The sequence below is a fragment of the Chaetodon auriga genome, chromosome 6 (assembly GCF_051107435.1).
Source record: "Chaetodon auriga isolate fChaAug3 chromosome 6, fChaAug3.hap1, whole genome shotgun sequence".
Lineage (NCBI taxonomy): Eukaryota > Metazoa > Chordata > Actinopteri > Chaetodontiformes > Chaetodontidae > Chaetodon > Chaetodon auriga.
The window spans coordinates 9844256-9868756 of NC_135079.1; the positions used below are offsets into that span (position 1 = coordinate 9844256).

Genomic DNA, 24501 nt, shown 5'->3' on the forward strand with positions numbered 1-24501 from the left:
ACAGTGGGCTGCTCTTCTTCCTCTCTGCGAGTGTTTATTTATGTCATCTGCCCACATTTTAGACGGGAGGGGAGTGTAGAAGCAGGCTTTAATGTCTCTTTAACTAGTGGCCCATTTTGTCCTATGGGTCTCTGATTGTATCAGTCCTGCCTCAGCAAGATGGTCTCACTTTGGTGATGATTGGCATCAACTTTTCATTTGCTCAGAGAGTGTGTGTGTGTGTGTGTGTGTATCGCTTACTGATGATTTGTTATTGGTTATTAAAGGATTAGTGTGGTGATATTCTCTGTTTTACTATCAACAAATCCCATGGAGAAACCAAATCAATCCAAATTTGTATAACAAATATTGTCTCTGTAGCTGCAGCCTGATACGACTTATCCCTCCATAGACCTCCGTTGTTCAAAAAATTTTAAAAACATGTCAATGGTCCACACCAGCTGACGCGTTGCTTCATCACGATGAACATGGGTAGTGTAGTTTATTCTGAGTCAAACTGACATATACCATCCTGCCGCTGTAAATACTTACTAGTGCCCTATATCCGCCGCTGAAAATAGTCCCCAACAACTGCACAATTTACTCCTCTTAAGGATAAGATTTTGCTAAAAGCTACACTGTCCAGCTGTTTTAGTGTATCAGTCAGCCTTTATATAAAAGTATGTACTATATCTGTGACTCTTTTTATAGATTCATGTCTTGAGTAGCAACGAATGGGCTCAGGATTGAACGCTGCTGATCTGCAGTTGGAAAGCATCGAGCGGCCGAGTAACTTACTGATGACTCTTTGTCATTTCATGGGAAATTTTGAGAATTTTAAAAATACAGAATATGTGCTGTGCATTTTAAAAAGAAAGTTTTTAAGGTTGTCATGAAGAGTTTCATTCAATGTAAGTTTATTGTTATTAGAAATATTTTGAGGGAAATGAAAGAGTAAAGGCCATTGTATGTTTAGTATTTGACATGTGAAGCCAGCAGGTCTTCTTCTGCCCTTTCATCACAGTCCTATTGATGATCTCCAATCTCTCGACTGGAGCTGGAGGCTTTAGTGGGTGACAGCAAGCTTCTCTTGAGTTTTCCCGTTCTCGTGCGATCAGAGTGCTCCAGTTAAACTCTTGCACAACTGTGGAAAAGACAGCAATTGTTGCTGGGAGCGAGCAGAAATGGGAGCAAGCAGAAATGGGAGCGCTCCAACATTCTTCTCAGGGCAAAGACCACAGTGATGGCAAGATGTGAATTGGCACAGGTTATCTTTCCTTTTTTTCTTTTTTTCCTGGCCAAGCCTCCCCTTTGTGTTACGTGAGAGTTGTCCAAAGTGGTTGTGCCTTCTGTGGATGATATTCAGCACAGAGTTTGAAATAAAGGCCGGATTGATTACAGACATAGTTTTTGTTGTGTAGGAAAGAAGTTTTGAAGTGATTATAAATGTTTTTTCTGAGGACTGTTTTGTTGCATGATGGAGCTCATATTGCAAAAACAAAGAACATCTGTGTGAAACGATGTTGCATACTGTATTGCATGACAGCTTTCTCTCGCCCCGGCCATAGCTCCACTGTTTGGCCAAAGACCACCTGGAGGTATTTAAGACCCATTCAAACTATTAGGCTTAACTTTGGGCCTAATGGCTTGGGCAGAGCATCCCATCTGGAAGCTGCTGATGCGAGAAAAAGAATGGGATCACATATCGTCCACCTTCAACCACACACTCTCTCTCTCACACACACACTCACACACACACACACACACACGGTTGGGTTTCCATCACTTCTGGGGACATTTCATAGATTTATACTCATTTCTTGGAGACTTACCCTATACCCTATAACCATAACTTCTACTTGCCTAGATTTATGTCCACAATGTAAGTTGAGTCAATTATACATTTAATATTTCTGTAGTTTTCCTCTCTGTGTTGGTTGTATTAAGCTCTTTATGTGATTGCCATTAGTATGCAAGTATCTGTGCAAATTCACTGGTCTTATTTTGTTGGGAGAGTAATTCAAAACTTGGCTTCAGGTTTTTCTCTTAAGCAACAAAGGAAGCAGAGTTACAGATTGAGGAAACAGCCTCAGTTATTATTTATTGAAAGAATAGTTTGACATGCAGAGAAATAATTTGCTTTCTTGTCAAGAGTTGAATGAAGAATGTCTTTTAAATATGAAGCTATAACCAGAAGCCAATTAGCTTAGCTTAGCATAAAGACTGAAAACAGGGGTAAAGAGCTAACCTGGCTCTGGAAAGGATAACAAAATCCACCCACCCACCATTAGTGACCTCTAAAGGTCACTAATGAACACGTTATATATTGTTTGTTGTATGACATGTTGTGGTCTCATTCCATGGCATGCATGACCCCAATTCTCAAAAGCTGGGACTCTAACACATAAATAAAAAAGAACGGTTTTGCAAATGATTGCATTCTGGTTTTTACACATTTTACACAGCGCCCCAACATTTTTGCAATCAGGGTTACATTTTAATTTTTGCCCCTGTAACAATCCCACAATGCAATGAATTGCATTTTATAGATGGAAATTACAGTTGTGTGACACTAGACCAGTCAGTGATGAGACAAAATGGCAGTGATTGTCATCCTGTGAGTCTAAAATATCAGTTTACTGCTCACTGTTAGTCCGCTTCACAGGACTGTGGAGGTGTGGTTAGATCAGCTGTCGGTTACAGTGGCAGGACGACCGAAGCAAACAACCCAACAACTGTCATGAGACTCTGATTAAAATGTTGATAAATCCTGATTGGTTCATAGAAGTGTGTGACATCACCTTTTCAAACCAAATGAGAAGAACACAGACAAAAAGACAAATGCAGAAATAATAACCAAACTATCCAACTTCACATCAGTTTGAGCAGGGCTGTCCAATGTGGGGCCCATGGGCCAAAGCTGGCCTATCATGAGGTTTAATTTGACCCACCAGATGTTTCTAGTGGAAAAACTAAAAACTAGTAAAACAAACATAATTCAAATCGCTGTTCATGCTGCTCCTTGAATGTTTAAGATCCCTAATTATTAATTATTTTCATAATGTGAGCACAACAGACAGAGACACTTTGCAGAGGAGGTCAGTCAATTAAGAAAACGTATTCCTCACATCGTTTTGCATCTTAACAACAGAGTAAAACCTGAGATAGTTGGTTTTCAGGGCCTGTAAAGAAGAAACTATCTGAACTCATTCAACCGTTGGAGGTTCAAAATTTATTTCAAAATCACTTCAAAACCATCAGAAACAGCAAGTTACTTCTGTACAAACAAATGTCCAGCACCTCAAACAGATCTCACTGATGCTCTTCATGGTGCTGAATACTATGGACGGGACTGCTGGGACAAAAACGCCTCTGGCTTTAGCAAAGAGACCTCTGTCCCAGTGGAAATCAAAAATTAAAAACTTCTCCAACACTGTAAGTGCAATAACTTATTGCAATGGGACATTATATAAAGTCACAATCAGAAGTAGAAATACTTGATTAATATACAAAAAGCTGCTTAAAGCCACAAGAAAATTAGAAAGCAATTTCAACTTCTGAAAAAGTCCAGAGCAACTCTTCAGAATAACACACAGAACATCATTTTACATTTCTTGGCAATATTACTGTAATACTTCATTGGTTTATCTCTGGAGGTCCATTATTTGACAAATAAGCAAAACAAATGTACAAGCAAAAGAACAATATCCTCTATATCGTTCACATTCACACAATTATAACGATGGATTTTATTTGCTTTATTTCAGTAGTATCAACATGGAGCTGCAGAGGAGTGGAGCACTGAGGACCAGCGAGAAGACAAACACACAAGTCAACTCGACAAGGCAGGAATTCACTCACACATGTTGTCATGCATGAATTTATTTTGACCGCATTCTGCTTTTATCTTGAAATTCTGACAATAATGTTTTTGATTTTTAGCCCTCGCATCCAACGAAGTATATTAATTCAAAATGTTTCTCCTTTTTTGAATGGAGTCATGGCTTTTTGTCTTTTCATTCGATGCCAGTAAACCCTCGGTGTAGAATATATAAACAGCATGAGCACTCATGTCAAATTCATCTTCCTGTTGTCACCTAATCCACTCGCTGCTGACAGAGAATGACTTGATTTGAAGGCAACAACAATCTGTGTTGGGACGATAGAAGGAATTTTAAAATGTTTTTCTTCCTTGTTATGACAAAAAGGAAAAACTTTGTCATTCTTTGTACAGTTTAAAAGGGGTTTTGTTCAAGATGCTGAACTCTCAAGTAGAGCTGCAACGATGATCAAATTCATCCACTATATTCATCACAATTAAATAATTTAAGTCATTTTTCAAGCCAAAATTCCAAATAATCTCCAGTTGCAGCTGTTAACGTTGCCACTTTTCTTTATCTTATGTGATAGTAAACTGAGTATGTTTAGGTTTTCCAGAAAGCAAAAAAGACATTTGAAGACATCACGTTGGTTTTTGGGAGATTGTGATGGTGAGAAATTGTGATATTTTTTATGCTATTTCTGGCATTTTATAGCGTAAAAGGATCGATCAATCAATCAAGAAAATAATCAGCTAGCAGTTGCAGTCCTACTCTCAAGCAGGAGGGCTATAATGGGCACTCATACTGTATGTTACAACAATCAACCAGCTATGAGGAGCACAAACCGCCTCTCTTGCCGTCATCCTCACAGGGGAAAGAAAACGGATATGTAGCCCAGCGGGCGTCACAGAGAGATCAGCCAAAAGACTAATGAGGCCTGTCTCTAGCCTCAGCCTGCAGCCCAGCTCTGGTGACAAGCTTATTCCGGCGGGGTAACGCACAGAGACACCCCTGCAATCACTGGACACGCTCAGCACATTCCTGCAGTCCAGCTCTAATGTCATCACATTACCTAAACATTACAGAATGCTCTTCAGGACGATTGGGGCCACTGATTTGGCCTGCAGTCTCTGGCATGTGACGGATTCTGTGAGAAAGCTTCAAATCCAACAGTCATCTCTGCTGAGCCCGCGTCTGGCGACGGATTGATTGTTGGAGCGTGTGGCACTGTGTGTGCAGTATGTCCTCACCATGTGCCCTGTGATGTACTGCGATGTTCGCAGGCCAGGACGGCTCGCTTTGATGCTAATAAAGTGTGTCCATTCCTGTTTTTAGCTGATTGAAGCTGACGTGGCTAGTTGGTGTTGAAGGCTGCTGCTGTGCGTTGCTGCGCCTTGTCTGCCGGTGGAGACGGTGTTTCCTGTAACCTGAGGCCCGAGCCTAGCAGGAGAACCTGTGGAGGCAGCCCTGGGGGAGGAAATGACACTTTGGTTTGAAATTGCTGCCAATCCGATGGCTGCCCCGCTCCCACACTAAATTGGCACAGGCCACGTCTGCTCTCGCTCAATTAAATGTGGACTTATTGAATTCAACCTCTGTCGTCCTTTTCAGGGACATAACCTGCCCACCGGAGGCCTGGACAAAATTAATGTTTTCTCTCATAGCCAATTATCGTTTGCTCAAAAGGACAGTTTGCAATGACACGTGACAGAAAAGAAACTCCGAGCACTTGGTCTGTGTCTGAGCTGCTCTCACAGAGTGCCCTTGTTTTTTTGATATGGCTTTTAAATGGAAATAGACTGTTCAGATATGTACAGTATTAGAGACAAGTCTAGTAACACAAACAAAAGGGATGGAGCAGGATGGGTGGCATAAAAAATAAGATAAAGGAAGTAAATAACGTGAATCTTCGCTTCTGGAAATTAAAATACTGTATGACATAGCCGGGTTTGGCACTGAATTCCTGAATTCTGTGAAAATATTTTCGAAAACATATTTATTATATTGCTTATTTTACTGAAACCAATCACTATCACGAATGATACCCAGTTTTTTGGGGACTAAACCCCATAGTTCAATGAGACCTGAGAGATCAAGGAATCAAGAATGAACACAACTTCTAAGTGACATCTTCCTCTACGTCGCACCTCCGTATTTGTCTCACTTTCAGCATCTGCTGATTGTCACAGTCACAGTTGTTATCTTGGTTGCATGGGCCGCGGTATTGGCCTCTGTTATCGCCACAGTCTCTCCCTGTTCATTTGAATTGTGTTATCATTAGTGCTCTCAGAAAAACTCCCTCCTCCCCTACAGCGCTCGCTGATGGCTGCTCCAGCGAAGAGGGCCATATGGGGGTAGGGTGGAACCGGGCTAGGACATCATGTAGCCCAAGAGATGGCCGCACTGTGTTCCTTGGCCTTCATACGCAGCGCAGCTATGCTGGAGGACTTGCGGTCTGGATCAACATTGAGATCATAGCCATTGATTCCGCCGCCCATCCCAGGACCTCCAAAAAGGCTGCCCATATGTGTCTGTCCCATGTGGCTGCTCCCTGGACTGGGCACGCCCAGGAAGTCAGTAACGCCTCCAGGACCATGAGGGTGAGGCGGCATGCAGGAGGGGACAGAGTCACAAGGTACAACGCAACCCGGCACAGGAGATGCTCCACTGCTGCTCCCGATCCACGTAGGGTTCTGGATCTGGAAGAGAAGAGCAGGGATTATCAGTCAAAGCGGCTAGAATAGATATTTTTATAAAAACAGTGTCACTTTCAAAACAATGTGTCAATGTGAAAGGAGTCGCTCGTACTGATGAACCTACAAAGCATAATGGAGCATTCAGCAGCTAAAGAGCCAGATATTTCCCTCAGGTGTTGGTAGAGATGAAATCAGAGCTGAAAGAGAGTGAATACTAGACTTACATTCATCAAGGGGACATAAACCCAACTCCAAATGAATGATAATGTTCCTACGTAATGCTGCCGTATGTGAAAATAAGCAAATGGTTGCAAACAAATTCACCGCATCAACTTAAAAGGAGCTGATGTGACAATGCTGTGTTCACAACTTGTTTCTGCTGCTCCCAAGTGGCCAAAAATATCAGTTATTGCAGGTTTATTAACAAACCATATGTCTTACTTAATCATTTCCACCCCTCATAACCATTTATGAGTCTGATATCTCAGATAATGAGTACCTGTTCATCGTAACATTCAGTGAGCGGACTACCACTGCTTTTCCTTTACCTGTGCATAGTTCTCAGGTCGAGTCAGTAGAGGCAGCTCGTAAGCAGTAGAGAAGTGTGTCCGGACCTGTTGCATCTGGCCAAAGCGCTCCCTCTTCCTCCACTTGGCTCTACGATTCTGGAACCACACCTGAAAAGAAAACAATACATCATCAAGACACCTTAAAATACAGACCAGCCACAACCAAACAGGACTTTAATATAAGTTTGAAAACCGCTCTCGTATCACGTGCAAACCCAAGCACATTTTTTTTTCGGAGAGCGAGGCCATCCCCTCCGCTCAGCAAGACAAAGTAAGAAACTGAACCACATAAAATGAAGATAGTGAGGCAAATAAATTCTTGCTGCACATGAAAGTCCAGACCCAGGTTTTCAGACTTGACGTGTCTTTAAAGTGCCGTCCACACGGAGCTATTGATGTGAAAATGGTGAGTCTCCCCTGGTGCTGCACCTTTCAGCTCCTCCCTTTGATACACAGGCGTCTGCCTCCCTTCAGGCTGCCAGCGTCGACAGATCCACATCTGGGCCTGTAGCCATTCATAAATCACTCTGAGAAAGGTGTGCTCTCCCCCACATGTCAGCACAGTGGGATACAGCGGGGAATCCCTCAGTACAGTCCATGAAACAAAAGTTCAACTTTTGACCAAGAATATGCTTTTCTTCGGCCTTTATTAATTATGTGTATGAAGTATATGAAGTAGGTTCTTCTGGATAATTTCTCTTGTGAAATTGATAGACGTGCTACTTTGCAGAACGATGTACTTTCAGTACTTGCTGACAGACCCAGTGCAGGCTACTTAGACCACTTCTCTGTAGCTCAAGCTGAAGGCATTGGAGACAAACAGGACTGAAGGGTGAACGAGTGGTGTGGAAGAAAGCACATTACGAGCAGCAAATCTGTCACCTGAGAGAAGTTCACTGAAATATTTCTACAACCCTGAAATTTGGGACGCTGTCTGAAACATGCATAAAAACAAGCAAGCATTTGAGAAAAAAAAAAACTGTGTTTACAGACGACGGTTTTACAAAGTGGTGAACCTCGCTCCATCCTCGCTTCTGAACGACTGAGCCTTTCATACCCAGTCATGATACTTTTTGGAGCTTTCCACTACTTTCCCAGTCTTTAGCTACTCCTGTCCCAACTTGTTTGAAATGTGTTGCTGCCGTCAAATTCAGAATAAGCAGATATTTCCAAAAGTAAATGAAGCTGAGGAAGTAAAACATTAAGTATATTGTCTTTGTACTGTTTTCAATCGAGTATATGTCCAAAAAGAATTAGCAAGTTATCACATTCTGTTTTATTGATGTTTTACACAGCGTCGCAACCTTTTTTGGTTTTGGGGTTGCACTGCAGTCTTGGTATTAACTGTCAGTGCTTTGTAATGTGGTAATCTGTTTATGGCTACTGTACACACAATGACCTGTCCGTCTGTCCAGGAGGAGGTTGCTCTTTCTGAGATTTCTTCCTCTGTTTTTCCATGTGAAAGCTTTCGAGGCAAATTTGCCGTGTTGTGATTTTGAGCTATATAATAGAGATTGTCTTGGCTTGACCAGTGTAGATAAAAATAAGCAACATGGACGTTGTTGGCCATATAAAACAGGCTGGATATTGATTTCAGACATGTAACCAGCTAATATACATTCCTTGGCACAAGTCATGTCTTTTGTTTCAGTTCTGCTTGAGGTGTTACTTTACTTTATAATTGGTTAAATATTAATCAGTTTTCACCTGAAAATACCAAACATTTAATGGAAAATTGCCGCTTATGCTCATTTCATCATATTTAACTGAATATATTTGGGTTGTGGACTGTTCGTCAGGCAAATCGAGGCATTTGAAGATATCAACTTGGGTCATCAGAACTTGTGAATGGGTTTTTTTTCTCTGTTTTATGATGTTTCATAGAGCTAACAATAATTTTATAAATTAAGAAAGTGATCTCCAGAATAATCGATAATGAGAATAATAGCTAGTTGCAATCCGAGCATGTTTTGCAAGAATCATAGAGTCAGATTAAAAGCAATATCTGCCTTAATGAAAATTAATTCAATTGAGTAGAATTGACTAATTTAATATAACCAAATAACACAATTTACAACATTACTGATATTAGTGAAATTCAAGCCTTTTTAAGCCTTATTACATTAATTTCATACAGTGTAATGCAGTGGTAGACACCTCTTTTATTTCCTCCTTTCCTAAACATGCGTCTCTGCTGTTCCCTGATATAATCAGCCGTAACTTTTGCGGATCTTTCTTGTACAAAACTTTCTCACATCTACATGCAAGAGAATGGACGAGCAAAGGGGGGGGGGGGCACTGGGAGTCTCCACATGTTTATCTGTATCTATTTGTTGATTGTCTGAATCTTGTCCTCCCAAGAGGGAAAGGGAAACGTCTTCAAAGAGAAAAGAGAGCTCGATCCTGCTTCGACACAGGGGTTTGAACTTGGATTGCGGGTTGATTCCCAGCCCAATCAGCTTGTGGTTTCCACAGTCCCTGACATGCAATTTCCCCTCAGTCAACCTCCTCAAATCCCCCCTCATGTCTCTCTCTCTCTCACCATTCCTCTCCGTCAACCTAAACACAATAGAGTTTAGTGACAAACACCAGCAGTGTCGCACAAAGATGTGAATTTTACAAAAGAGCGTGTATGATATATTATCCTATAGTGAGTTTTTCTCATGGAGCCGGAGTGGACTTTTATCATGACATAAGACCCTCTATAAGAACCCCGACATGCACACAAACCCATCATTTTTCTGACCGGATAAAACAACTAGCTGGTTCATTTTCAAAGAGAGGACCACGTATGGCCTGTGTTTTTTGCACGAAGCTGACGTAAAGAAATGTCGTCTGACTCCGACATTCCTCAGGTCAGCTGGCGAGATTAGAGGCTAGCTCACCCTTGAAAAGTGGTAAGCTGATATCTGAGGTTGTGGCTGAACTCCAGTGTCAAGGTGAGGGGTTGTTGCCCTTTGAATTATATCATATGTTTGGAGGGGGACTCGGAGTCTATGTCCCCCCTGAGGATTTGGGGTTTATTATTGTGAAAGGTTTGTCATGTCTTTCCGTTGGTTCTTCTTTGATTATGTGAGCTCATAACATCACAGTTTTCCAAATATAATCCTCAACACTAAAGGTCCTGATTGGACTGATAAGCATAAAGCTCGCTCGCACATTTGGAATTTTAGTTTCTGGAAAGTTTCGCTGTTTTTCAAAGACGGCAGCGTATTTGTTTTAAGGAAAGTCAGACGCTTAGCTCTGTGACTCGAATGCAATGGTAATACACGAGAGGTGCAAACTGGGGCTAAGGTTAATGTCGGTGAGGTTAATGTTGTACAACTATTTCAAAGCTCCGCGATCCTTTTAAAATCTAAAGTTTTATCAGTTACCGAGCTGTCATCTTAATTGTGAAGGATCGCGATAACTCAGCTTTACTCCTCCACTCTTAATCTCTTTGTCGTACTCCCACCTCACTGTTGAAGCTCGGCCTCTTCTCTCCCACTCCGGCCCCTCCCCCCCCCCAACCGCCGACCCCTCTCTCCTCCCTTTAAAGTCAGCGAGGGGAAGTGGGGATATTGGAAAGTGAGATGGGAGAATGTTCAAACTGGAGCTTGTTTTCATTTCATGTTTAATTTCCTGACGCCTAAGCCCTTGGCTTTCCGCAGCTAACCCCGCTGACCTCTTGGAGGCGTGCAGACGAGAGCGGCGGACCAAGCATACACATACACACACACACACAGGATGCACACAGAAAACGCATGCATTTACATACAGTATATACAGAATTCAAAGTCGGCCACAAAGCAATGCGTTCTTTCAACCTGGACGCTCTCACACACTTACTGGAACCTTTTATAAACAAGCAAACAATGTCTGAGCACATATATGCCCCTTGTCTTGCTTTCTGGGTGCTGAGTGTGTCATGTTTCACAGAGGGCTTGCTCTACGTAGCTTTGCCTTTGAACGGCAGTAGAAATGAGACCCAAGCCAAATAGTTTGGCAGGGAGATCATTCGGAGAACAGTATGAAGTCAGATGTGTCCTTTGCTGCTCCGAGTCTCTTATTCCCAAACTTTCTGAACTTCTAAGTTCATTAAAAAGGAAAGCCAGTGGTGTTTTTGCACAAGCGGAATTTCAGTTAACATAAAGATTTTTTATTATTTCTCGTAACGATCAACCTGTTGTACATATGAGGCACAAAAGGATGATATTTACCAACTGCAAACACTTATTCTTACTTTATCAAGCGGACATCTGCAAGGAAGGTGGTTCAGAGCTCTAAGTGCTTGGCGGCGATACAGTAATTGCTAAAGACGTTGACAGCAAAAGGCAGCTTACAGAGCCATTAAAGAGCTTTATTTATGCTCCAGAGCCAGCAGGCAGAGAGAGAGGAAGAGGGAGAGAGGGAGGGCAGAGTGCACAACTCCAAAAGCAGCTTTGAAGTCCAGCCGTCTCACCTCATCTCTGTCATCCAGGACCACGGCGATTGATAGACTGCCTCAGCAGTCACTCACACACAGCCTCCTCCTCCATAAAAAGTAGGCAGTGCGGTGAAGTTCAAGTCTGAGGTTGAGAGCTAATTGTACTAAATAAACTAGTGGCAGCAGAAGTCACAGATGTGATTATGGAAAGCTGCAGCCCGACTTTATGAAGACATTCATCATCAAACTGAGGATGAAACTGTAGGACCTTGACATTGGCATCTTGGCAGAAAACATCTGCACTCTGGGATTTCAATGGCTGTTGTTTCGGAGATGAAAAGGATTCTCCGATCGCTTGCCAAGCTTCGAGTACCCCTCGGTATTCAACAATTGGATATCCCTGGACTTTGTCTTGATGGACCTTCACTTGAAATTGTAGGGTTTAGTCTTGATTGCATGCATATTTAGGGTCTGATTTTAGAAGTATGGGTCAAACCTCACAACGACTCAACAGAGTCTGCTGTGTGCCTGTCAGATGAGGAAGTTAATTATATTCATCTGGGGAATAGACGGGTCTGTGTGAACCTAACATGAATGTACTTATTTTACTGTACCACCACAAGGACCAGGCCAGGTTCTCTGTCCCTGACTATGTCTTGGACTACGCATGGAAATTGAACCTGGCATCTCAAAGTGTTTTTTATATCCTTGCCAAATAGCTTTGATGGCTTTTCTTTTTTTCCATGTGTTTTCCCTCCCTGCCTCCAGAGTTGTGCCGTAGAGTAGTTTGAACGTGGTAGTGCTGGGGAGAAACCCTTGGCCTCTGACCTCTTTGCAGAGCCTGCAGCATGTAAGAGCTAAGAGCAGAGTATTCCCTTAGTCCCACCCATCCCACTCTGATCTAAAACTGGCAGGCAGAAAGAGAGACGGAGAACAATGGGCCTTGCTGTCTGCCCTTCCGAACAATCTTTGTCAACATGCCAGTCTTAACTATCCCAGCCCTCTCCGTCAGCCCTCTGAGTTTTTATTATCATGCAAACATGGACGACTGCAGTCATACAACACAGCTCATGGAGACTTTCCTCCCAAGAAGGAACGACAGCGTCCGTCGTTTCAGCGTTTCCAATCGTTTCCTCAAAACGGCATATCTTTACATTCAAGTGACAAAGCCCTCTAGTGGCTGTGGTAGTTTTGGCAGAGGTCAGGTGACGTCGTAGTTATAGTTATAGTGACAAAGTCTGCATGAGGAGAGTGGAATGGGCCGACTAAACATCAGGCTTTAACACGAGAGACCTCTGTTTGCTTCCGGTCGTTTCTAACCATGATGTCGACGCTCCCCTTAAAACACTAATTTTAACCCAAACTTTGTTTCCCTAAACCTAGCCAAGTTGTTTTTGAGCCTTAACCATAGCTTTGTCATATCATAAAACTGATATTTTTTCAACAGTGACTTGTAATGTTTTGGAAGACAGAGAAACGATATCATCCTGCTGATCAGAAAACATTTGTCAAGCGTGGACAAATAACATAACTTGTTAGCTCATCACTGCAGAAAGGAGTTTTTCATGCGGAATCACCCCGTCCTCACCTGCACACGAGCCTCCGTCAGGTCTGTCCTCAGTGCCAGCTGCTCGCGGGCGTAAACATCGGGGTAGTGTGTCTTCTGGAAAACCTTCTCCAGCTCCTCCAGCTGGTAGCTGGTGAATGTGGTGCGATTGCGTCTCTTCTTGCCTTTGTTGCTCTCAGCCTCGTTTTTGTCCAGAGGGCTGGAAAGGTCTGAGCCCGGCCGCTCGCTGGGCCCCTTCTCACCGGGTGCCTTTAGGTTCAGGTAGCTGCCCTCCATCCCAGCCGGGTCGACACTCTGGGGCAACTCAGACTCTGTCAGGCCGCTGTTGTCTTTTCCTGCAAATAGGAGATTAAAAAGAGGCAAAAGAAGACTGGACAGTTAAAATTAGCAGTTTACTAAGTTTACCTGTTTACCTGCTTGTACTTTACTTGCAACAAGAACTACTACTACTTAAACTACTAGTGCTAATTTCTTCTGTGGCTCTGGAGGGAGCAAAGTTTGAAAAATGTCTCAGCTTTGACTTGAGACTCTAACAGAAAGGCTGCATGACAAACTGAAGAGTTTGAAAAAAGTTGTGTCTATGACAGATGCTATCCCTTTGCATTGTGGGAAACGTAGGGTCTGGGGGTTTTGGAGCTTGACCTTTGCTAGAAATAAGTCCGGACATTTCTGCCTCTCCTGCATGAGTTTTGACTTTTTTTTTTTTTTTTTAAAGTGTCTCTTATGCACCCTTCAGCAAGTACAACACAAATCCCTTTTAATTCTGTGATGTGGATTGACAGTACGGCTCAAAAACCTCGTAGAAAATACTGCAGATTTTAAAGTTTAGATGTTACACTGTGGTTCTAATGAAAAACATTTGAGCAATTTTGGTTTCGGTTAAAGTGTGCCGTTCCTACGATTTTCATCTGAAGCATGAAAAATCAAAGAAACCTTCACAATTTACTTAAGTGTGGCTTTACATATAATACAAATCATATTCTGACTGTAATAATATTATTTTCAAACAAGCTATTGCAACCAACTCTCTGACCATTTTAGAGCTGAAAAAAGAACGCCACATGTTGTCAATAACACTCCTAAAATTATTGTTGCTACTCTATAATTAGAATACTCAGCAGCGCAATACTTTCTTGAAAATGTGGCTGAATGAAACCGTGGTGCCTCACATCCACTCAGCGAGCGCGTCTGCTCATCATCACGTTAAAACATCCACACGAAATGACATTTACTTTAAGCTTACATCACCTCTGTAATGTTTTATTTTAAGGTTCAAAGGCCTCGTCTGTGTGCAGCTACAAGTTGCAGAGAAGAAACGTCGTTCTCTGTTTGAAAGGTATGTCACTACACATTGGCGTGACCTGTGACACAACCCTTGAAGCCGTCTCCCTCACATCTCTCAATCACGCCACCCGAAACCCGAGCCACGCAAAGTCCCGCTCCATCTCAAGCCGTGTATGGTGGGCCTTGTGTACTGGGGCGACCACGCTTACCCCCGCGGCCTTGCCCCTGAAATGTAAACAACATTGTGTTTGTCACCTTCAATTTCGAGAGCGTCCACTTTGTGACAGATCCCGCTCTGTTCCTGTCAGCGCTTGCTAGCTTTCTTTGTTCGCTTTTAGGAGATGAAGAAAGCTGTCCCTTCTCCCTCAATAAACAAACAGCTGTGTGAATAAATAAGCTGAAGGGCTCTGGTTGCAGGCCAGTGAGAACAGTGTACTCTGTCAGCCTTTCTGTTTGCCTTTCCTACGAATGGGCACGGGGAGCGCCCTGTCTTAACTGTATTGGTCTCAGAGCAGCTCATAATGGTCTCCTCCACATAAACACACTTGTACGTCTTGTGCAACACCACCATAACTTTGGTCCAACAACATTTGTCATTAAGCTGGATCAAGTTTAGGATGATTAACCTAATAGTTATGTGCTTATGTGTGTGCATTTTACTCTGTCGCTTTGCATTTTTGCCGTGAGTAATGTCAGTAATGGCCTCCTGTCTTTCTCAGAAACGCAGAGCAATGAGGGAAAGAGAGTTGACACCTTGTGGCACTGGTGACTCTCTGAGCCAAGCGTTTTAGTGGTTAGTAAGATGACTGAATAGTTTTAGAGTGATGAAGCTAGGCGGTGGCTGTCTGCAACATGCATGTTTGTTTTCATGGATTAGTACGCCTTTGGCGAGTGTGTCCCACAGTGAGATGTCAATAGTCATCCTCTCGATACTGGAGCAGCCCTCCCCTGCTCTCTGGCTCAGATTTGCCCCGACAGAGACACTAATGGAACAACACAGCTCACCCAGCTGGAGTTCATGACCTCATATCGCTGTGGCCCACCTGTCAGACCCTCTTACAGTCTCCACGCAGGCAGATGTTCTGACATCACCAGCCCCTGCGCTGGCCTCTAATGCTAAAGCACTGTGCAATATTTTCATTCTACCCCTGGGCAAGAGCATGGCTGCAATGTTATGAAGGAAGACGGGTCAACTCCAGGTTCCTGCTTGGCATTTGCATCTGTGAGAGAAAATGCAATTATGCCCCTGAGCAAGGCATATATCCTGTACGGCAAAGGGTGCAGCTGGGCACACAGATGAGGGGATGGGATGATGCAGGGATAGTGGGTGGAAATGTTTAATGCTCCCAGTCTTATACAGACCTATATCAATAATATTTACACTGGAATCTGCACCAATTACAGCTTCTCTGCCTTAGAGGTCCAGAGTGTTAAGTTTAGGGGGATCAGAGGGCAGAAATGTAATATGATTTTCATAATTATGTGTTCATTAGTGTATAATCACCTGAAAATAAAAATCATTGTATTTGTTGGCGTAGAATGATCTCTGTATATATACAGAGGGAGTGGGTCCTCTTCCACAGAGCCTGCTGTGTTGCACCACCATGTTTCTACAGTAGCCCAGAATGGACAAACCAAACACTGGCTCTAGAGAGCGACTCTCACTTTTAAGTTTGCAGTGAAGCCCATAGTAGGTTCTCCTATGAGCTTGTAAAGGGAGGGTGAGGTTGGAGGTATTCAGTTCAGTTGCTTGCAATCTGCAACCTCACCACTAGATGTAAATCCTACACACTGGACCTTTAAAGGAAGAATATTTTAGGAAATACACTCATTTGATTCCTTACCCAGAGTTCGATGAGAAGATTTATACCGCTCTTATGTGTGTGTGGCAAATATGAAGCTTAGCTTATCATAAAGAGTAGTGAAAATGGGGAAATTGCTAGCCTGGATCTGTCCAAAGGTAAAAAAAAAAAAAAAAAAAGAAAAGAAAAGAAAAAAGTTTTGTTTGTTTGATCTGTTCAAGACAGAAATCAATAAAGTATAATGATGACAATTCACAGTTTTATGGAGGGCCATGTAACTGTTTCTGGACCAGAATCAGTTACCAGACAACCAGCAGAAACTCCAGATCACTGGTCAGGATGTAGAAATAGTTTGGCACGTAACCTCCAGTAAAATGGCAGCTGTTTTAGTTACATTTCATTCTTTGTAGAGGTTAAATATGTGGTAATTAGTGAGCTTTAGAGCTGCTGGCAGAGCTGGACAGAGCTAGGCTAGCTGTTTCCCCCTGTTTCCAGACTGTGTGTTAAGCTAACCAGCTAACGTTTCCTTTACAGTTCTCAGCCTTATACAGACTTAAATGACCACAATTTACACTACAATCTACACTAGTCAACGTCCTTTTCTTTGTAGTCCTCCAAACTCATCTCTTCTCTCGGTCACGCTAACCACACAGGGTCTTTGCCACGAACATCTTTCAGTATTCCCGCATGCTGATCTGTCTTTTCTGCACGCTGTTCTGGAGAACACAGTCATCACGCACTGCTTCCCTTTGAGAGCCAAGATTCCGCTGCACTCAGTTTTTTTGGCATTTGGAGGAATGTGTTTTTGGCTGTTGTCCTCATTTCAGCATTCATCAACGTATATCCATACAAATGCACCGAATATCACCGGCTGATCCTGCAATTTGCCAGAGTTACTCTGTGACAAGCTGCAGACCTCTTCAGTTAGCTGAGGTCAGATGTTTACTAGGGTCAGCAATTTAATCACTGCTGAAAACAGAGAGAAAACATCAAAGTGTAATTTAACTGGTTGTAAAGCAACAGGGCACCCTCTCAGTTTTTATGGAATGGGATGGGGAGGGTCAAGTGAAGCCAAATAAAAGAAACACTATAAATTAGTAACCTGGGGAAGGGTTAATGACCAAACACTAAATAGAGAAGGGAATGCTTTTAAACAGAGTGCTCTAAGTTGTTCTCTCAGAACACTTAAAGCTGACAGCAATCTGCCACAATTGCTCTCCACTTATCACGCCTTACGTGGACCAAATAAAGTCGAATATTCCATTGGCTTTGGTGACTATTAATTTTACATTCATTGCTGGTTCGCAGACATGCTTTGGGCTAGATTATTTTTCCCGCAGCACAGTCTTAAGACCTGATGTTGACTGTTGTTTCCTCAGTGGAAGGGAGGCTCCCAGATGTTCCTGAGGAGAGATCTATGCCAGCGGCTCATGCAGGAATGCAGATTCCCTGGGAAACCAAAAAAAAAATCTCTCTGCTCAGCCTCAGCTCCTGATAAATTGACACGATTATGACCTCACTACTGTCATAATGCTTTGGGTTGTGGCTGTCACTGTCTCATATCAAAGAGAAAAAAAAATAGTTTGGGATTTTATGGGTTTTTTTGTTGAGGAAGGGGGCAGTTAATAGTGGAGGAAGATTTCTACTAAAGATGATATGAAAAAAAAGTATTTTCATAAAACCTGTCATTTTAAAAGGAGAGCTTTGAAGTATTTGTAGTAAAATGCATGTGGCAAAAATAAAAGTACATGTTCAACCTAATATTGTCATATATCAGTGCAGAGAAACAGTCCAAAGCAATAACCTCTCAGAGTCCAGCTGAAGAAGATTTGTTCGCTAATCCTTTTAATGCTGTGCTTGTGTTTTGTATCATCATTGATACAAGTGAGTTTGGGTTTGGTGATAAATATGGAGTAAAAAGAGGAGCATCAAATGACAAGGAATTAAAGTGAGAGGAACTGAAATTAGATGCGTTTCTAAATGATGCAATCAATCATCTGTTAGCCTCTCCCTTATTTAATGGTCCAGAACTCATTCCTCTATCACATTTATACTGTCATCACATTTTTACAATGTGTTTTTGCCTCATTGCAACCATAGAGGAGCATAAAAAACGTTTGTGCCACAGGCAGCGTCACTCGATGACGATTTGGATTACTTTCCACCCCTCGCTTTTATATTAAAAAAATATATCAACCCGGCAAAATGAGCTGTGTCTCTCTGCTGAAAGCAAGCTGAGAAAGAGAAAAAAGAATTGTTAATCATGGACCCAAAAGTGATCATCATACTTGTGCTTTGCCCAGTAGTTTCCATCATTAGTCTGTCACAGTTGGCTTTCTGCACATTGTGGCTTGTCAGGCAATAAGCCTCTATCCCTTTTTTGACCATGCTATAGTGCTGCAAGGCCAAATGTTTGCATTGTTCAAGAAGCCGATGGTACATTGATAAGAATGGAGGAAGTAAAGACACAGCGGCAGCTCAGAGTCCAGGTCAAAATTTGCACCAGCTGGTTAAAGTTTCCAAATCTTTCCTTTAATCTGGCCTGCTTGCTGGTCTCAGGTAGGCGATGGGGAGCTACTTTCCCCCCTGCAAGAGGGGTGGCTGCAAGCAAAGGCCAAAGCAAGCTGTGTTAGCTGCACAACAGATTTGCAGGAACATATACGAGCTGAAAAAGAAAAAAAAATTGAGTGGGGAGAAGGGGATCCTTTCATCAGACTCATCAAACACAACACTCAAGAGTCAAACGATTTGTCTGTTTGGTCAATGGCAGGCAGATTGCTGCTTTTTGTGCTCCTGAGACACATATTTATATAGGCCATTACATTTTAACGAGTCAGTAATCCGTCCTTTCAAGCATTCTCATTATATATTCTAATTTATTCTGGTTCGCAGACACATGCCGGCACGATCACAGGTGTCTAACATTTCTGACATTTGCTTATTGTTAACGTCGGCACAATGTGTTAGTCATCAGCACATGCATATCCTGTGACATCACTTCCCCGAGCCTTTTAACATGTACTTAGAGTGCTATATTTTGACAGGATGCTTTTAAAACGCTGCCAGGACTTTTTTGGGGTCTTGTTTTGGTTTTCGTACGCCCTGGAAAAATGTTTTACATATCACAGGATGCTTCGATCTCCTGCTGAAGGGACGAGGGATTGTCTGAAAGTACAAAGATTGACAAAGCTGTGCCTTTATAAATGTGCAATTTGCTTTAAACTGTTATTTTATGAAAAGGCAAAGAGGACAAGGCACAAACGGCCTTTGCTGAGTACCAGTGTTCACACAAACACTACAGCGCAATGCAGAACTCAACCTCAGTATCGACCACAGGCCTATAAACACGATGATTTTTACTTTTCAGATTTAGCCTTGGCTCCACTTTCATTCTCTCAGATTTTATAGAGAAAGTTTGATAACATTTTCATCATAAGTTAGTGTCTACAAGACTTTGCGGTCTCTCTATTGCAGCAATCAATTTGTATCACGGATAAAGACTGCGAATTAAAATTATGAAGCAAAAAATACACAATGCATCTCAGAGCCACAGCTCTGTAAAATATGTGCATGTAAAAAGTCACCCGCACACGTGATGCGGCTTTCCCAGAAACCCTCTCAAATCATTACCCAATCTCAATGTCCATATCTGACTCATTGCTTATTTGTACAAGGTATTGTTGAGACGGGGTTATGTAAACCCGTCCCACTTTTGTCATTTCAGGGACTCTCTGTAGCTTTGGAGATCTAATGTTTGGGGAGTATGAATAATAACTATAGGGGCCAGTAATGCACATCTGCCTTAGATTAATGTGGACCTCTCCTGCAGTGCTGACCTGCATTCCTCAGCTCTCGATCAGCTCTGGGGGTTTTATTTCATTCATCGCCATGCGAGCAGGTAGACGGCTCCATCCTTGTCCTCGCTGTGGGACAGTCTCGCTGATTAACGTGCACTCAAGGAAAAGAACCCGCCAGCCTGAGCCACTACTGTGCACATGTTCAGTCATTGTTCCAGGGACACTGTTGTAGTTTTAATGAACATCTTTTAAAAAATCTGGTTGGGACTAAATGTGATTTTTCATCCATGCATCACAGCACAAACCTTGAAAACCCCCATTCAGAGATTAGAGACATTAAACCATAAAAAATGTCATTTTTATGCTTTTTTTTAATTACAGCTAAATCATACTCAGTGGCATGGGGATAAATAAAATTTAATGAAATAATTTGCCAAAATATTTTGAAGTGTGTTGAATTAAAAGTCTGAAAATGAGGTGTGAATAATATGCAGTCAAAAATGTTTCCCTTTAACACAGTAAATCCTCATCTTATCGTTTGCTTCTCTAATCTTCATGTGCTGTTAAATCTAAATATTACCATTTGAGTAATTTTTATCATACATCTACATTGTTTTTCTCCTTTTTAGTGTGTATTTTGGTGTACCCAAACAAACTGTTTCGCATGTAACATCCTCAGAATGACAGATACTAAATGCTGGGTTGCCATGTAAACAGTATTACAGTTGGAGCTGAGGTTGCCACACAGAAAACTCCCTTCGGGTATGAGATGACTTTTGATGGAGATAAAGCATCAGCATTGAGCAATATATCTCCCATTGAGGACCACACATAAGAGCACAAGCCTGTTGACGCCTGAGGCTTTGGCAAGACCCCAGATTATCCTCCCCAGAGCCACGATGCCTTCATCTGGCTGCAACATTTTCAATAATAACATCGCAGGGCTCTCCTCAAGGGAGGCATGTTGCATTTAATGATGGTGTTTAAATGGTTCTGTCAATGCACTTGCCAAATCAATTCACTTCAGTAGAGGGGCGCTCAAATCTGTTTGGAGGCATTGCTCTCAACCTCGAGAAAAAGTGACAGTGCAGCTTAGAATAAAGAGTGACTTCAGTTGTTTCTCAGGAAAACAGATTGCTTTGCACTTTATGGATGTATTTTGGCAAAGTTTGGTACTGGCTACTGCGCAAAGAAATGTGTTATAAAGCAGGCTTAGTTATAATTGGTCCCATTGAGCAGAATTAGGGCAGTTGAATTTTATTTGCTACACCTAATACTTAAATTTACTGACATAGTACAATCATGCACTTAGTGTTTTGAAATGATCCAGTGTTAAGTCTCTGTTTTCTGACCTGCATTTTCCCACTGATCTATTTTCAAGCGCGACAGGCCGATTGAAACGTCGGCTGCTGGCCTGTTTAAAGGTTGGATCACTGCACAAGTTTCGATCCACATCAAATTTCAGTCATGATCACAGCAGATGTTTTCTTCTGTAACATCTGCATCATGGTAAACATCTGGACGTGAAACATATAGGCGCCGACGAGTCTATGCGTTGCTAACTCGCCAAAATGCAGCTTTTAATGTAGTTTTTAAACTGGTCTATAACATATTATACAAATATCATATGCATATATTATGTAAAGCTAATTGTACCCATAATTGATGCGTTTTAAGCCTACCGGCCCGTTTTTGTGGACCGGCTGTCACACAGAATAGGTTGAGTCCATTTCTTCTGCTCATTGAGACGCTTTTCTCTTTTTATTTTAAACGCGCGCGTCTCATAAAAGGGACAGTAAAATGGATGTTTTCGCTCAACGGTACATGTGTGGTGCAACGAATAATCGGAAGACTCTGTGAAGCTGTAAAGCTTTCTTTTTAAATAGATTTTATTTGTCAGGACGTCCAAGCAGTCTCTAAATATTTAAAGTGGCCACTGACTGTTGTGTTGTAATCGACAAATTGTGAAATCTGGGCCCGGAACTGGAGCTACTCCGTTAAATACGAGAATATTCTCTATAACTGTGGAATAGTAGCGCCAGTCGTCATCAGGTATTTCTCTTTAAAGAATCACCTGTGCTAAAAATAACAATTGCAATAAAAGTGAAGGAGCACGTGATAGAAATGGCCTTTAAAATAGTCCAATTGAAATGTAAGTTTTGTCATTTTGACGCGCGGATTTTGCCGTTTGTGCGTCTGTGCGCGCGCGCGTGTCCTGCTGACTTGTACAACGTGGTTCATAATTTAAATTTTGAAATAACTCGTGACATTTGTAAGTGATGAAGACATTTTACTGTATGTAGACAATAACAGACTGCAGCCGTGGGAGAGTGAGATCAGCGGCAGTGATGCTGCGGCTTCACCGAGAATCAGATGATAAACTTAGAGAAGGAATGGGAAAACTTGTGACTTTCGATCTGTTCAAATCACAAGGTCAAAACACATAAAAGGCCAAACATCCATTCAAAAATGTTTTGAATGACCTCTTCACCTCTCGGTATAAGCACACGCACGCCTTATAAAGGAGATAATTTGCCATAATGCTTCAATAGCTCACCTCATCCGTGCAAGCTTACGGGGCAGGAAATCCTAATTTCCTTCAATATATTTCAAATTCATTCAGGGTTGAATTTGTCGATCAATCATTCAGTAGCTGCTCCTTTTAGGCACCTATTCCATGCAACTATTATCTGAATTTCTGAGGGTTGTAAGGTATGCAACCTAAGTTCCTCTCCCTATGATACACAAAAGTTAGATTTTCAGACAGCTTGTTTTTCTCGTCATTGCGCACAGTTTCCCCTCATCAGTTTGATAGGAAACCACGTTATCACATTCAGTATGAATCTGTTCTACAAACATAGGCACCAACGTTCAGTTAAAAAAATGGGTGCCTGATGGGAGTCCTGGTGGGTTCACCCTCTCGTCCTCTCTGCTCTTCCCTAACAGATTACTGACTTTCAGATGCTGTATTACACACAGCATACACGTTTCTCTTATTGCTTGCAAATGTTCCCTCCTGTCATGCATCTCAGTTCAACTCCAGGCCGATATGTTGCATCATATAGTCAGACTTCTCTGCCTCTCTTAAGCGCACTCACCATAGCAGGGAATGAGGGTCCCGTTGAGTCCGCTGTCCGGGTGCAGCTTGCTGCCTTCGGGCGGAGTTTTGCAGGTCGGTCGCTGCATGAAGAGCTGATACTTGTTGAAGGTGCCCTCCTCAGCGCCATCCAATGACTGGCACTCCGGCTGGAAAGGACTCCGGGACTTCTCTCCGTAAGGCGGCCCTTTCCCCGGAATGAACGTGGGGCTGTATTTAGTTTCAGTGGTCGGGAAAGTCCTGAACGGGTTCGCCTGGTGATCCCTACCTTGCGCAGTAGACGTGCTATAATATGAATCCATCGATGTCATATCGCAGTATGAGACGCACGCTGCGTTCATACCTAAAAAGTTAAATTAAAAAAAAAATCCACTCGGTTCTTCTTTCCCTCCCCTTCGCTATAGACAGCAGATATTCTCCCCAAATTCTCATGCACCGACAAACTCACACTGACGCGCTCATGCACGCACACACTCACACTGCCGCATCTGGGACTGGTTAAAAAATGAATCAGATGTTTTCCAGAGACTGCAGACTGAACAAATGCTAAAAGCCCCCTGAAGGTTTGTCGGGGTAAAGAGAAATGCCTTGCTCAAGCTGATGCCGCCTCAGTAGCCTACAATGTATCTGACGCACACACACACGCACGCACACGCACGCACAGAGCACTCCGACCTTCAGGCTCCACACACATCTGAAGTGGGCTGCAGGCCCACACCGAGCTTCACTCCGCGCTATTATGCAGCCAGAAATGGGAGGTCAAGCTCAGAAGGGGGGAAGCTTTTTTGGTAAACACGCGGGAGACACAACACATGACATTAATGTAATTAGAGGATGAATATAACCGCTTTGATTCCTGCAGTTACATGGCTGAAGACCTTAACCTCTGACTTTTCTTCATATCAAACTTTAAAGCAATAAAAACGCGTTGTTTCCATCTATCAGAGGAGCCACTCTTGGTTATTAATGGGCGTTTGTGGAAAATCAAACGTGTGTTATCTCCTCCTCTGTCTCCTGCATGCAGAAAGAGGACCTTAAATCACTGGATCAAGCCAAGAATTTAGACCAATAACAGCCCTTCAAGTCCCCCGATGTTAAGCTTAAATATTACATAAATATTTGCTTTGCGCATTTGTTTTACAGACCTATATTAAACCAAACAACATTAGCCGTTTGACCAGGACCTTATGTGCGGAGTCAGAGGCTGTCATTGCGGATATATCCACTTATAATGATGGAGAATTAGAGCCCATCATTGCAAAAACACTGTCAGCCCTGCTTTTTGGAAATTGGCTACTTGTTAATATTAAATTAATTCTAAACCAATAAGCCTCTGATGCACTTGGCTTTCTGCGCTATGACGACGCTGCGCCAGCAGTTTGCCTTTTCTTGGCTATAAACATCGGAGTTAAAGCGGTTAAAGCGTGTTTTAAGGACAGGACATTGGCATTTATGTCTGTCGGTAGTCAAATGGGGTAAACTGC

General features: G+C 42.4%; 1 protein-coding gene across 1 annotated transcript; it reads right to left on the bottom strand.

Moving 5' to 3' along the window:
• Positions 1 to 5938: 5938 nt before the first annotated feature.
• Positions 5939 to 23358, bottom strand: LOC143322579 (homeobox protein aristaless-like 4). Its single transcript, XM_076733858.1, has 4 exons — positions 23019 to 23358; positions 13059 to 13372; positions 7045 to 7173; positions 5939 to 6499 (listed from the first exon to the last, which is right to left on the bottom strand). Exons 1-4 carry the CDS (start codon positions 23356 to 23358, stop codon positions 6179 to 6181), a joined length of 1104 nt encoding a protein of 367 aa, XP_076589973.1. The 3' UTR covers positions 5939 to 6178.
• Between the last annotated feature and the right edge of the window lie 1143 nt (positions 23359 to 24501).

Coding starts and splice junctions, on each gene's coding strand:
- LOC143322579 (XM_076733858.1), bottom strand. CDS start 23,358: ATGAACGCAGCGTGCGTCTCATACTGCGATATGACATCGATGGATTCA. Junction 7,174..13,058: donor TGACGGAGGCTCGTGTGCAG/GTGAGGACGGGG, acceptor TTTTCTTTTCAG/GTGTGGTTCCAGAATCGTAG. Junction 6,500..7,044: donor GACCTGAGAACTATGCACAG/GTAAAGGAAAAG, acceptor CTTCTCTTCCAG/ATCCAGAACCCTACGTGGAT.